The sequence below is a fragment of the Sminthopsis crassicaudata genome, chromosome 2, assembly GCF_048593235.1.
Source record: "Sminthopsis crassicaudata isolate SCR6 chromosome 2, ASM4859323v1, whole genome shotgun sequence".
NCBI classification, from domain to species: Eukaryota; Metazoa; Chordata; class Mammalia; order Dasyuromorphia; family Dasyuridae; genus Sminthopsis; species Sminthopsis crassicaudata.
In genome coordinates this window covers 635,202,808-635,217,028 of record NC_133618.1, presented here as the reverse complement: position 1 = coordinate 635,217,028, position 14,221 = coordinate 635,202,808, and the positions used below count along the sequence as shown (strand labels likewise).

Here is a 14,221-nt window from a genome sequence, read left to right as displayed (position 1 = left end):
CAAAGAAATAACCAAATGAGAATTAAACAATACAAAAAGGAGAAAAACTTGAAAATTTTTAGTTAGCTGGCATGATATCTCTTATCAAGGCCTGACTCTTTCTCCCCAACATTGTACCAATTAGTGGTCATAGTAATGAACTGACACTACCAACTTCTGCAAATTAAAAAGTCCCAAGGTGTTCCAAAAAGGCTTAACTCAAGTATCTTCAAACTATACCAAGACTTGGGACATCCTATGTAAGTAGAAATCTGTCCGTTGCCTATGACAGAGATGCTGATAATACATCTTTCATCAAGTCTGTGTTTGTAAAGGGTTCACCATTTGTGCTAGTTACTGAGGTGAGATAGAAAAATAAAAAATTTAGTCCTTTCCCTCAAGAAATTTAGTATTGCTAAAGGATGGTAAGACATGAAAGGTAAAAGTAATACAAACTAGAACATAGTCATGCATAAGAAGACTCCAGAGTGTGAGACAAGATCGGGATTTCTAGTTGAAGAGATCAGGATGAACTTCCCTGAGAGCTGAATCTGGAAGTACGGAGGCGCTGGGAGTGGGTAGAGACCATAAGCAAAGAACCAAAATGTATACTGTTTGTGGGGCATGTTTGAAGGCAAAGATCTGGTTTGATTATAGCTTATGATACGTGAGTAGAGGGGTTGACATTATACAAGGTCATACATTTTTGCGACAAGGAGTTTTTACTTAATACCATAGGCTGCAGAGGAACACTGAACATCTTTGAGATGAGCATGGTCTTAAAAGAAAAAACATTTATTCTAATAAACATTAAGAATATTAACAGTGGTGTGCCAAGTGAATTGGAATGGTGAATGTGAATGAATAAATGTATTTAGAACTTCTTAAGTGCTGGCATCACAAATACAAAAGCAAAGAGAACCCTATACTGTAAGGAGCTTACATTCAATTTCGGAGAGATCACACATTGAGAAGTAGTGTCCAGCGATGAGTCTTTTGGCTTGGAATGGTACAAAGAAAGTGAATAGAGGAAGAGGAGGAGAGATACAGAGTTGATTTAACTTTGGGAGAGTTAACGTTTGGAGGCAGTGAAGTATGACTAAGACCAAACCTAAATGGAGGGGATGACTGAGACAGTTGCTAATCAGAAGTCCTGACTTCTGGAGATGAAAACCTAAGATTTGCCTCTAAGGTATGGTTGAGATATGGTGAGTCGAGGTGGATATGATAAAGGTGATTGAAATTGGGAAGGTACCAGGCTGAGGAGATTGTCAAGTATGGTTTACAAAAGCAATGATTTGGGGAGATTGGTACTGCTTTTAGTAGGTTAGAAAGAAGAGCAGATTTGGGGGAAATGATCTTAATGGACTTCAAGAGGTAACACATTTTAGAGGTGGAGTGAATTCAAGTGCCACAGAAAAGAACCAAGTCATGAATGTAAGTCTCTTCCCATTTTGTTATACATCCCATTAGGATTCTACAGCTCTTCGAGTCATCATCTTTCCCATTAGGTCTTTTAGTTTATGAGGGGACTATATGTGATTGCCTTAAAAACACACCACTCAATTCTCTTATTGACTCTGTGATCTCACTCACTTGGAAGCTCCCTGCAACTGTGGAGAGCCTATACAATTCTTGTTCAGATCCATAAATTTGCCACTTGGGGTCGTCCAGTCTGCTGGAGGCCTAATCATTTTCTTTTGACATCACAAGGGTACAGTGGAGCCTCTGGGTAGTAGTCATCATTCCTCTCTATGGATCCAGCCTATCTGCCCTTCCTCACACACATTTCTTTGATCCCATCTTTTACATCTTCTTTGAAGTTCCCCATTGTCCATAAATATCACCAGATGGACAGTGATTGAGTCATCTAAATTGAATAAGAGGAAGAAAATAAACTGAAATACCTTGAGGAAATTGCAGATCTCCTCTTAAGGACTCCATTCTTCCCATGGATACCACAGTTCATCTTAAAGGCCCACATTATACTGGCAGCAAGATATGGAATACATCAATATCTGAAGAATTAAAAATTAGTGCAATAGGAGAGACGTCTTATATGGGGGAGCAGGCTTCAACGTATAACCGAATGAGGATCTTCGAAGAACAGGAGTTTAATCTCATACCATGTGATTTATTTCTTTGAAAACTGAAGTGCAACATGTATAGTGAATAGAGAACTACTCTTGGAGCCAGGACAGTGTGACCCAAACTGGTGGGGTGTCCCTGAGCATGTCTTAAGGCTGTGTAGCCATCAGAGACTCTATGGACCTACAGAGGTAGAGGGACTTTGCTCACCAGTGAAAACACAGGTCTTGCACCATTTGTAAAGAATTTTAGGGGTTTGTTTTTGTTTTGTTTTGTTTTTTAAAAGAAATTAATTGAGGATTATTCTAGATAATTGAGTTTCAGTTAATCAGAATTTCATTTTAAGTAAGTTAGACTATGCTTTTGTTCACTTGTTTCACTATTAAGTTGCTTGGTTTGGTGTTTTTTTTTTGTTTGTTTGTTTATTTTGTTTTATTTTTGTTCTTACTAATCCTGGATCTTTATTGAGTTGGTTCCATATTTTGATTTCATGCTTTTAGACTGTGTTAATTTGTATGCTTAATATATGCTCATTTAGGTAAATGACCTTCGTAAAGAATTAGAAAGCCGAGCTCTTAGTTCTAAAGGATTAAAATCCCAGTTGATAGCCCGCCTGACAAAGCAGCTTAAAGTAGAAGAACAGAAAGAGGAACAGAAGGAGTTGGAGAAATCTGAAAAAGAAGAGGAAGAAGAGGAAGACAGGAAATCTGAGGACGATAAAGAGGTATGGCCATGATGCAAAGTGTTGGGGTCTAGCGTGTTTGTGTCAGTCCATTCATTGGGCACTCCAGGAGGATTGTACATTTCTGCATTTGTTTCTAATCCTTACAATTTCTTGGTGGCAGTAGAGAATTGTCACTGCTCTCACAAGGGCATCTCTTAGTAGCCATTCTTGCGATTACAAACCTCCCAACATAGCTTGAGGCTGGACCTGAAGTAGTCACTGAGTTTGCTTGAGTGGCCTGTGCTTGCAGAACCAGGGGCTCCTAGGCCATGATCTTTCAAGGGAGGATTTGTAGAATTTATGTGTAAAAAGCTAATCATGGAGAGCTTCTGTCCCCCACTCCCAGCCACAACCCCCTCTCAGGAAGCAGATCTTGTTCCAGTTTTCATTGTCTTAGATTGTACTGAAATAATAAGATTAGATTGCATCTTCATGAACTTCCAGTGTGGTCAGGCTCTCTCGGCCTCAGTGACTTTAACTTCAAAAGCATCACCTTTCAATAAACAATGCAAGACAATTGAACTCTTTTGAAAGGATAACTATACAAATGCAAACTTTTGGGGAAATAATTTTTGGTTGCTTTCTATTGTCTTGAATTCGTGATTTAGGTCATACCACAGTCCTGCTCAAGAAGTTTCAGTAATTCCCTATTGCCTCTAGAATGCAGCATAAATTCCTTTGTTTAGTCTCTGAAGCCTTCCCTTCCCCATCTCGCTCCAGCCTCCATTTCCAGACAGTCCTCATTCCTCTCCCCTTACACATTCTGTGGGTCAGCTTAACCATCTGAAATGTTGTCTCCCATCTGCCATCTTCTGCTTTGGCACAGGCTGTCTCTTGGCCCTGGCACGCTTTCCCTCTTCAGTCCTCTGTCCTCTCCAAAGTTCAGTTCATCCTCCTACTTTCCCTCAAGCTACTGGTTTCTTGTCTTCTCTCTTCCTCCTTAAAATTGACTTTAAATCTCGTGATTCTTTTTGCATGTTGTTTCCCAATACAGAATATAAGCTCCTTGAGGGAAGGACTGTTTAGTTTTGCCTTTGTATCCTTAGCACTGCGTAGAGTCTCTGCCACTTAATCACTAACTGATAGATAGCTTGGTTTGCTCTAATGCACGAAGTTCACAACAGTTTTTCCCATGTCTTTGGGAAGTAAGATTAAACCAAAACACTAGCAGAAAGAGTGAAACTGAAATAGATGGGGAAAGCTAGAAACTGGCTGATTTTTGTGGCTGGAGAGAAGTGTAGGAGAACTATGATGATTGGGATCTTTTGTGAGTTTGTTTCCCTCATTAAGCTGTTGGTTTGGTCACATCATTTGGTCTTTGGGGGTCATTTGGCTCATGAATTTTTCTTCCTAAAGACTGACTTTTTTGGTAATGCTCATTTTGATCCATAATTGCATGTTTAACTTTTAAAAATAAAATAGATTTATAAATACAGTTTGAAATTTGAAACATGTAGGAAGAAGAAAGGAAACGCCAGGAAGAAATGGAGCGTCAGCGCCGTGAAAGGCGGTACATTTTACCTGATGAGCCAGCCATCATTGTACACCCTAACTGGGCTGCAAAAAGTGGCAAGTTTGATTGTAGCATCATGTCTCTGAGTGTACTTTTGGACTACAGATTAGAGGATAATAAAGAGCATTCATTTGAGGTAATTTTACTTTGATCTTACTCTTTTTTAAACTGACATAGGTTATTTAATAAGTCTGGGAGGAAACAACAGTCTTTATTATTGCTCTGTACAGAGAACTTTTCATACTAACCAGTTGACTTTATTAGCTCTTTTCTATCCGGTATTTCTTTATACTCTCCTGTATGCTTTGTCTTTCTAAAACAATTTAGCAACATCAAGTTTCTATTTTTACTAATGAAGTACCAGAGCTGAAGAATTATAAGGTATATGATTTAGCTTATAAAACTTTTTAATATTGGGTATCTTGCATTTAACCATATGTTAAAAGGTTTATACAGTCTTTAAAAAAAAAAGAAAGAAAGTTAGAATGGTATTCCTTAATTAAAACAAAATGAAACAACATTCTCAGACTTCTTGGCATAAGTACTATACTGTAAGTTAGTGGTATCAATCTCAAATAGAAATATTTGTGTCCACAGGCCACATTGACTTTAGAAAACCAAAAAATTAGCATTGTTTGTATCTTTATTTTGTTAAATATTTCTAATTACATTTTAATCTGGTTTGAGTTGTACCACCAGCATCTCAACTCTTAAGTGTTAAGACATTGCAGTTTAATATTTTGGATTTGTGGAATAGCAACAAGATCAAAATTCTGTGGTTATCCATCATTTAGGCATAATCAGCTCCAAACAGTAGGTTTAATTGTAGGAGATCTCTTTCATAATGTATGTTAGTATTTGATTCATGATAAAAATCTTGAACCTCCACACAGAATGGAGGAAATTAGGTAAAATAAACTTGTTTTCCTAATATAGAGTTCTTCAAAGAAGAGAAAGAATCAGAGTAAAAGAATATCAGTTTTGTTCTAGGGTTATCTATAATTATTTTCTTAATAACCTATGTTATCACAAATATCCAAAAGACCTTTTGCTCGAAGCTGTTAAAAGGGTTAAAGATGAATGCATTCCTCATAGCAGAGTAGGAAACATCTTTGTGGCTATGGGCAAGTCATTTGCCTTATGGATATCAATCTCTAAGGTTTCTTCTACTCTGATTCCTATGACCCTGTAAATTCATTTCTGATAGAAAAAAATAGAAAGAAAACACTTCCAATCTCTTCTACATTCCCCCTTGGACACCAGCTCCCAGTTTTGAGGGGTTATATAAGTTTTACAAGCCCTTAAATACCATTACTGGTGTAGACAAATCACTCCAACTAAGAATGGGCATGTAGCACTACAAAATTAGCTATAAATTTCATCATCTTGGTCATTTTAATACTAAACATGCTGCATCTCTTTTCTTATTAAATGTTTTGTCACTGAAGAGAAACTACATTAATCCATTTCCCCAGATACATGTACTGCTACCTATCACGCTTAGCTTTCTTTTTTTTGTAGTTAATGCTGGTTTCTGTTCATGTACATAAGGTATATGTAGCATGGTCTGGGTCAGAGTTGTAGTTAATGAACTTAGATTATATGTTCTCTCTTTAGGTTAATTGGTACATTAGATTTTCATTTTTATTTTATTAAATTTCCTGTTATGGAAGGATAAACATTCTAGCTAGTCAAATGTTGGTTGAGTTCCATGTCTGTAACTAGATGACCAGTTTTCAAATAATTAAAAAAAATCTTTAACTAATGTTTGAATTCCTCAAACGAATTGTATAATGAAATATACTTAATTTTAAATTGCATTAAACATAATCTATGATTTAAAACACATCAAGATTTTATAAAACCATAAGGTCATTATGAACATCAGCTGCCATTGTCATCTAAATGTTGAAAAGGACTAGGTTATGAAGATTTATTTTCAATAAGACTTTTGGAAGAACCAGTTATAAATGTGCTGAAAACTTAAAAATTACTCTTTTTCTAACAGAATTTTCTTTATTTTAATGTCCAAAGGTGAAGACTTTTTAAAAGATTTTTTTCTTTATTTTTTTATATCTTCATATAGGTTTCATTATTTGCAGAACTCTTCAATGAAATGCTTCAAAGAGACTTTGGTGTCCGGATATATAAATCATTAATATCCCTTCCAGAAAAAGAGGATAAGAAAGAAAAGGATAAGAAAAGCAAAAAAGAAGAGAGAAAAGAGAAAAAGGAAGACAGGGATGATGAAATTGATGAGCCAAAACCAAAAAGAAGAAAATCGGGAGATGACAAAGACAGAAAAGATGACCGAGAAGATAGAAAGGTCTGGCTTTTATTTCTTGGATTAGCAAAACTGCACTTCCCTCCTGTCCATCCTCTTTTTCAGGTTTCTGAAAACTTTAGTTTTGTTTTATTTTTTACAATGTAGAAAACTTCAGAATGTCTTTTTAAAAATGTGTTTACTACTGTTTCACTTAACTTTCACTAGTTTTCTTGGTCTATTTTATGTGTCCCCCAAAATTTATTAGGAAAAGAACACTTTTTTCCCCTAGCAGAATGAATGACTCATTAATAAAGTCTTTTTGCCTCTTGTTTAATTTTAAAACACTTTACAGAAAGAAGATAAAAGGAAAGATGATAAAGATGATGATGAAACTGAAGAAGATAATAACCAAGAAGAATATGACCCACTGGAAGCTGAAGATGCCGAAGATGAGGAGGATGGTATGTTCACTTCTTTATCCCTTTCTAATTACTTCCATTATTTGAAAGAATATTTTCAGCATAATTTAAAGTTACTTTACTCAAATTCTGTATTTTAGATTTCATAATGTAGGCAAAGATTATGTTCTGGGACTTTTTTTGTTAAGTCTTATTTTACATATAATTAATTTGTTCCTTAATCTACCTCGAAAAATTGAGTAGTTTATAGGAGGTTTATCACTAAAATCCTTGCTTCATAGGAAAAAGCTTTCATCTGATTCTATATTCCTTCAGATGGCTTTTTTTTTTTTTCTTTTTGAAATGCTTCAAAGAAACTTTGGTGTCCAGATATTGTACTCCCTAATTGTATTTTCCTTCCTGGAAAGATTAAAAGCACAAATGATATTTTGAGTAAATGCCTGCATGTATGGATACCTTGACATAAAATAAAGTCCTTCTGCTGACTTTCCCAGATAGAAACAAAGCCTCGGTTTTAGAGCTAATGAAGCTAAGCTTCAGGGCAGTTCAATAGACTTCACACAGTATCTCATGCTAGAATTAAATAGTGAAGCCAATATCATAATGCAGGGTGTCTGAGCCTTCCTCAAATGTGATTGGGTTCACAGGACTTAGAGCTAGAAGGAGCCTTGGAGGTCATCTTGTTAACCCCTCAGGTTATAGGACTGAGAACCAGAGATGTGGTGTTTCCTCTATCCTCTGGCATCAGATAGTAGGGCTTTCCACTGGTGATTTTTACCTCAGTTTTTAAATCATACTTGGGCTTAGAACAGTGTGGTTTCTTTTATTGTAGGTATTTGTCCATAGTTTGTAGTGAGCTTTTAAATTCTGAAATCAGTTTTGGGTTGAACTTGCTATGAGAAATTTCTTGCTTTTGAATCTTTTCATCAGATGGTTTATGTGGAATTAAGTAATTTACTTTGAAACAGTATTATTTCCTTATGCATTTTTAATGCTTTATTTCTCATTCTCCATTGCAAGTGTGTCTTCCTGTTCATCCTCCTAATAATGTTAACATGTAAAAGAGTCTGTACAATAAGTCTGTTGATGGTATTCCCAAGAAATCATAAATATATTTCTGTATACTTGGTCTTCTTGGAATTGATTGTTGTAATTTAGTAGTTAAAAAATAGAAAAATCATTTCTAACTCTACTATTAAATATTCCTATTCTTTAATTTTTAGCTGTGATTGCTTTTTTTATTTATTTGGGATTTTTGTTATTTTTAACAGACCGAGATGAGGAAGAGATGAATAAACGGGATGACAAAAGAGAAATTAATCGCTATGGCAAAGACAGAGCTTCTAAAGATAAGGTGCTTCATAGTGTATAAAATATTCATTTAAGAAATAGCTTGGCTTCTAGGGTTTTTTGCTCTTTTATAACACCTGTCACTCTAGCAGAACATGTTAACCTGAACTCTGTATACAGCTTTTAATTATTGGCTTCATTTAAATTTTTTTAAACTTAGAACATCTACTTTCTCTTGATGTCTTACTTTCCTCCCTGTTAGACTGTGGTTTAAAGTGATAGATGTAGACAGGCTACTCAAAAAGCATTACTTACTTGGTTGTCTGGTGATATGTGTGGACACACTCCACCACTTTGGTTTAGGGGGAGACGAAATAAAGCAGCTTATCCCTTGGAGTCGAGAAACACTAGTTGAACTTTATGCATCCCCCAACTGTTAAACCCTTTTTTGGTGTTCTTGAAGCACTGAAGCAGAGGCATTGAATGTCTGAAGTACTCAGACTTTTAAAGAAAAGATTTCCTTGGTAACATTGCAAGGTACCTACTACCACCCTCACTTGTCCTTCTTCTTTAGGAAAAAGACAAGACACAGATGATTACAGTTAACAGGGATCTTTTGATGGCATTTGTTTACTTTGATCAAAGCCACTGTGGTTACCTGCTGGAAAAGGATATGGAAGAAATACTGTATACTCTTGGACTTCATCTTTCCCGGGCTCAGGTAATTCTTTAGATTTAGATTTTAAAGATTTAGAATTCTTTAGCAATAAATAATACCAGGTTGATCTTTGAGAATGTTTTTAAAGAACTCCTGAAAATATTTTTACACATTTTTGTACCTGTTCTATATCTTGGAGAACAAGAAGCCTGACTCTCCTAGCCAATCTTTGACTAATATTTAGTTTGTAGCAAAAAATCATGCAAAGTCATCCTCTTAGCAAGAATCTTGCTCCCCACCCCCCCCCCCCCAGAAAAAAAAAAAAGTTTTCCTTGTAAAGACATGACAAGATTCTTTTTTTTTTTTTTAATTAACAGGTTAAGAAACTGCTTAATAAAGTGGTACTCCGAGAATCCTGCTTTTACAGGAAATTAACAGATACCTCAAAAGACGAAGAAAACCATGAAGACTCTGAAACCTTGCAAGAAGATATGCTGGGTAATAGGAGTACAAAAGTTCAAAGTTTAGGTCTGCAGGTGGTGGAGTTCATAAAAATTAGACTGATTTTTAAAAATTTTTATTCATTTTGCTGAGGCACTTGGGGTTAGGTGACTTACCCAGGGTCACACAGCTAGGAAGTATTAAGTATCTGGGGTCAAATTTGAACTCAGGTCCTCCTGACTTCAGGGCTGGTGCTCTATCTACTGCACCAACTAGCTGCCCCTGGACTGATCTTTTTTTTTTTTAATGTTTTGGGGCAAAAGAATGAATAGTTTTTCAGAATTTTAAAATTTGTACATTTTCATTCAAATGTAGGAAACAGATTGCTGCTCCCAACACCTACAGTAAAGCAAGAGTCAAAGGTCGTGGAAGAAAACGTTGGCCTGATAGTATATAATGGTGCGATGGTGGATGTAGGGAGTCTCTTGCAAAAACTAGAGAAAAGCGAAAAAGTCAGAGCTGAAATAGAGCAGAAGCTCCAGTTACTAGAGGATAAAACAGGTGAGGAAAAAATCTGCGTGTCTCCCCTGCCTCAGTCTGGTGTGACATTCATTTCTGTGAGGATCTTGTTGGCAGACGTGGTGCCCATGCTCAGCACCTCTGGCCTCTGTGCCAGCTTCCCGTGGAGGGTTTGTTAGCCTCTGATCCCTTATAATCTAGGAGGCAGTTCTTGTTGCTCTCCAAAGAGAAGGGTTTGCTCTCTAATCTCTCATATTGCTTCACCTACTGCCTGACTAGGTGGATGAGTTAGAGGGAGAAATAGACTTAGCTCCAACCCAACCCACTCATTACAGATTGAGAAACTGAGGCCAAGCGAGTCATTAAGTGACTTGTTCAAGGTCATACCAGTGAAACCTAGGGAAAGGAAGGCCACCAACACTTCTTAAGCTTTGACCAGATCCAGTTTTAAGTGCTTACAGGTCTCATTTGGTTTTCTCCACAACTGTGGGGGCTAGGAATGGTCAACTTGGAGGAAACTGAGGCAGGCACTCAACCCATACCTCCTATCCACCTTCCTTTCTCCTCCCTTCCCTACTTAGTGTCTGAGTGCAGCTGCTTTATGCTCTTAAAATGAGCGCTTAAGCTTCCTGGTGAAATTGCAGGTATTGTGGGGGAAGGTAACCGAATTTGGAATGCCTTCTTTACAGGTGAGGATGAGAAGACAATTTTACATTTGGAAAATTCTAACAAAAGCCTAACTTGTGAACTCAGAGAAGTCAAAAGGGACCTTAGTCAACTACAGGAAAACTTGAAGACTTCAGAAAATGCAAATTTGCAATTTGAGAACCAGCTAAATAAGACAATCAAAAATTTATCCACAGTTATGGACGAGATTCATACTGTTCTTAAGAAGGTGAGGATTCTTTACTTTTAAAACCCTGTCTTTAGTTTATTGCAGTTTTTGGACTGTTGCATTTTCCCATCCCTTGGTTGGTATACATTTGTTTATATCATGCTGCTCTGTGTGAAAGAATAGTGATGTCTTGAATACTTTTTTTTTTGGATACTCTCATAACATTTGTCTTTCATACAGCATCCAGCACAAGTGGCCCTCAAATTAATCTTTGCTAAGTGGTGCACTTTAGCCCCTCCCTTTCTTCTCCATGTTCCCCCCAGACACGTCTTTATTCTTGTTTTAATAAACCAGTATACTGAGCATTTATCATGTGCTCAGTAGTATTAGGAGACAAGAATCATGAAGGCAGTCTTTCTCCTTCTCAGTATAATTTGTACTTGGTTTAAAAAAATGAGATTTACAAAGAACAATTAAAGATAACAGAATTAAGTGCTAAATTGTATAGTGTGGAGGACATACTGAATATTTCTCATTATTGTGGCACATAAAAACTGCTTGTAAAATTCTCAAGCTCAATTGCCAATTCTCTCAATAACCAAGCAATGAATTATACGCCTATAAATCATCTCTCACTCAAATCAAGAAGAAACAAACTACCCAGAGAAAGAGGAAAACTTGGTACCAGTGGGAGAGGATTGCTGTACTGGCTTTCTTGTATTGTTGAGGTTTTAGATGGCTGTGTTTTCAGTGCCTGTGATCTCAGAGCACTACTGTGCCTCACTGGTGAGCCTCCCCTCTCACTGCATCTTGCAGTCTCCTTTTGATGGTGCTGAGAGTCTGTCAGCCTTGCTGCTTGTGTCAACTGTGGCTTCGGCAGCCATCTCCTTCCCAGTAACTGTCTATTCTACCTAACTTATATGTGCAGTTCTAGTGTGGAAGAGGTCAGTGGCTAGAGTTTTCACTGGGTTCCTTTATCATTATTCAATCTGGCATGATTGCCATGTTTTTACTAGATTACATATGCCACGGGAGTTGAGCCTTGTAAGGCCTTGGCCTGAAGTACCTTCCACTGTCAATTTTAGACACCTGGATGGGCACCTGGAAAAGATTCATACCAAACTTTTCTAGTGATCTCCCATGGTAGTGGAACAATAGCCAACATATTAGTGATGAGTCATTTCTTCTTTTTAAAATAATTAGTTTCATGTTGTTATTTGGTGTTCATCAAATCCAGGACTTTCCTTTGATGTTTCATGTGTTGTTTTTTGTGGGGAGAGGGAGAAGGGAGGGAGTATTTCCAAAAGAGATGTTAATTAAAAAGGAAAGAAAGCTCTCCAGCATGGCCATGTTTATTTTTTTAAATGAATGACTTTCCATATTCGTGTGCTTTTCCTTTATAGTTTACTTTTTTATTTATTTATTTTGCTGAGGCCATTGGGGTTAAGTGACTTGCCCAGGGTCACACAGCTAGGGAGTGTTAAGTGTCTGAGGCCAGATTTGAACTCGGGTCCTCCTGACTTCAGGGCTGGTGCTCTATCCACTACACCAACTAGCTGCCCCTATAGTTTACTTTTCAAAAATTTTATGTAAGTAAAACTTCAGTGAAGAAATGCATCTTTCTTTGTTCATTATTTTTTAGGATAATATGAAGAATGAAGACAGAGATCAAAAATCCAAAGAGAATGGTGCAAATGTATGATAAAATTTGTTTTTGAGAAGAATGGTGTTACATAATGTAATATATAAATCATGATACCAGAATGTTTGAAAGTGATGCATGTTTGATTTTAGTAGTATAAATATCTGTTAGTTCGAAAGATGTATAAAGTTTTATGAATGTGAGTCTCTGCTTTTGAACATTGCTTGTACTTCATAGCATTCAATTTATTAGACACTCTTTGAGTGAAATAATTTTGCAAAATGTTTAGGATGAACTTTGTTATAGTTTTAACCCTAATAAAGTTCATCAATTTAATGGACAGTAGCAAGTATTTAATTACCAAATGTCTTTCATAAAAAAAAAAAAAAAGTCTAGTAAAATCAAAATTTCTTTATTTATAGAATTATCATTATTAGGTTTTTATTTTGAATTCAGTCCATCTTTTAAAAATCCAGTGTAAATCATAAAATAGCATGCTGCATAATTTTGCAAGTTTTTTGGGGAACCCAAAATTTTTTACTCACCACAAAAAGCTTCTTCCTCCTTCTAATCATACCCCTTCTCTCAAACTACTTATTAAAATTTGAGCCCCATCAAATACTCGGAAAGCAATAGTAAGCCGCCATTATTCTTTGGGTAACTTGGTGGGGTTTACAAGAAAATTAAGTTGAGCCTTATTTGAATGTCTTCATTGTGCTCTATTATCAAGAGTTCTGCTTTCCTTAAGAGCGTTTATAATGTAAAAACCAGTGATTAAAATGTATAGTTCAATTTGAGGCCAGTAGATGTCAGCATAATGCCTTACATGAAAAAAATATTGTTATTTAAATTAAACTCCTTTAATTAGGATTGATTTTTTTTTTTAATAGTTTTTCTGTAGTTCCTTGCCATTGCTGGAGTGTTGCTGGATATTTTGGAGTTGATAAGCTCTTAATTGTAAAAAGTAGGTTAAATCTGTTACAAAGCCATGAGATGATTCACCGTCTTAAACAAAAAAGGCCTGTTTTAAGTTTAATACTTAGTGATGCATATTTCCAGAAAAGAAAAAAAATTTTTTTATGAGGTCTTTGGAGTTTTCTTTCTTTTTTTTTTTTTTTTTTTTTGCTAGAACAACGAATTTTTAGCTTTGATATCCCAGGTAATTAATTGTGAGAACGTGAGTGCTCTGAAGCAGATCGGCACGGTGGCTCTCACTCACCGAGAGATGGATTCCAATGCCCCAAACAGTTCTGTTCCAATCCGTTTTTGTCTGAAGTTGCTGAATGTCGTGTTTGTTTGGGATTCTCTGAAAGACCAGCTCATGTACAGAAATGTTTCTTTCTCTCTGAGCAGAGATTAAATGACATAGAGCGTAGGTGAAAAATGTTCTTCTTTATTTTTTAATTAAAATAATTTTTTAAAAGAAGATGAGCTTTTGATTGAAGAAGTTAATGCTATAGTTCTTGATTGTTGTTTCTCTTTCTACCTCTCTCTCTCATCTCTCTGCAAACATTCAATTTTCTATTTATTTAGGAAATTGTATTCACCTTAGATCCAGTGAGAAAGGCTGGAAATAAGTCAGGTTTCTGGTTTTTCAAGTAAAATAAAAACCAGAATAAAGCAAGGGGAAAATGACATTTAGACCCTCAGATTATTACTCAAAAAGTTTTTTGTTTTTTCTTTTTAATAAATTTTTTTAGATACAGATGGGGGTGGACTAAACAGATAACCAATCCCAGATATAGGCTTAACTGACCTTTTGGATATTTCTTGAATTTTCATGATATCTTTGTGATGATGGCCAGTTACAAAAGTATCCAAATCCTTAGTGAAACTGGCAGTGAATT

The 14,221-nt window shown here is 36.0% G+C and overlaps 1 protein-coding gene across 3 annotated transcripts in view; it reads left to right on the top strand.

Annotated features, from left to right (window-relative positions):
* Nucleotides 1–12,493, top strand: part of CCAR1 (cell division cycle and apoptosis regulator 1) — a 44,851-nt gene extending 32,358 nt beyond the window's left edge. For all 3 annotated transcript variants that reach the window (XM_074296574.1, XM_074296573.1, XM_074296575.1), the window contains exons 16-25: nucleotides 2,606–2,791; nucleotides 4,249–4,440; nucleotides 6,391–6,630; nucleotides 6,923–7,031; nucleotides 8,261–8,343; nucleotides 8,854–9,000; nucleotides 9,315–9,435; nucleotides 9,754–9,939; nucleotides 10,587–10,792; nucleotides 12,375–12,493. In XM_074296574.1, coding sequence (XP_074152675.1) covers nucleotides 2,606–2,791; nucleotides 4,249–4,440; nucleotides 6,391–6,630; nucleotides 6,923–7,031; nucleotides 8,261–8,343; nucleotides 8,854–9,000; nucleotides 9,315–9,435; nucleotides 9,754–9,939; nucleotides 10,587–10,792; nucleotides 12,375–12,434 — 1,530 coding nt within the window. In that variant the 3' untranslated portion in view covers nucleotides 12,435–12,493. The remainder of the gene's footprint in view (nucleotides 1–2,605; nucleotides 2,792–4,248; nucleotides 4,441–6,390; nucleotides 6,631–6,922; nucleotides 7,032–8,260; nucleotides 8,344–8,853; nucleotides 9,001–9,314; nucleotides 9,436–9,753; nucleotides 9,940–10,586; nucleotides 10,793–12,374) is intronic.
* Nucleotides 12,494–14,221: the final 1,728 nt, after the last annotated feature.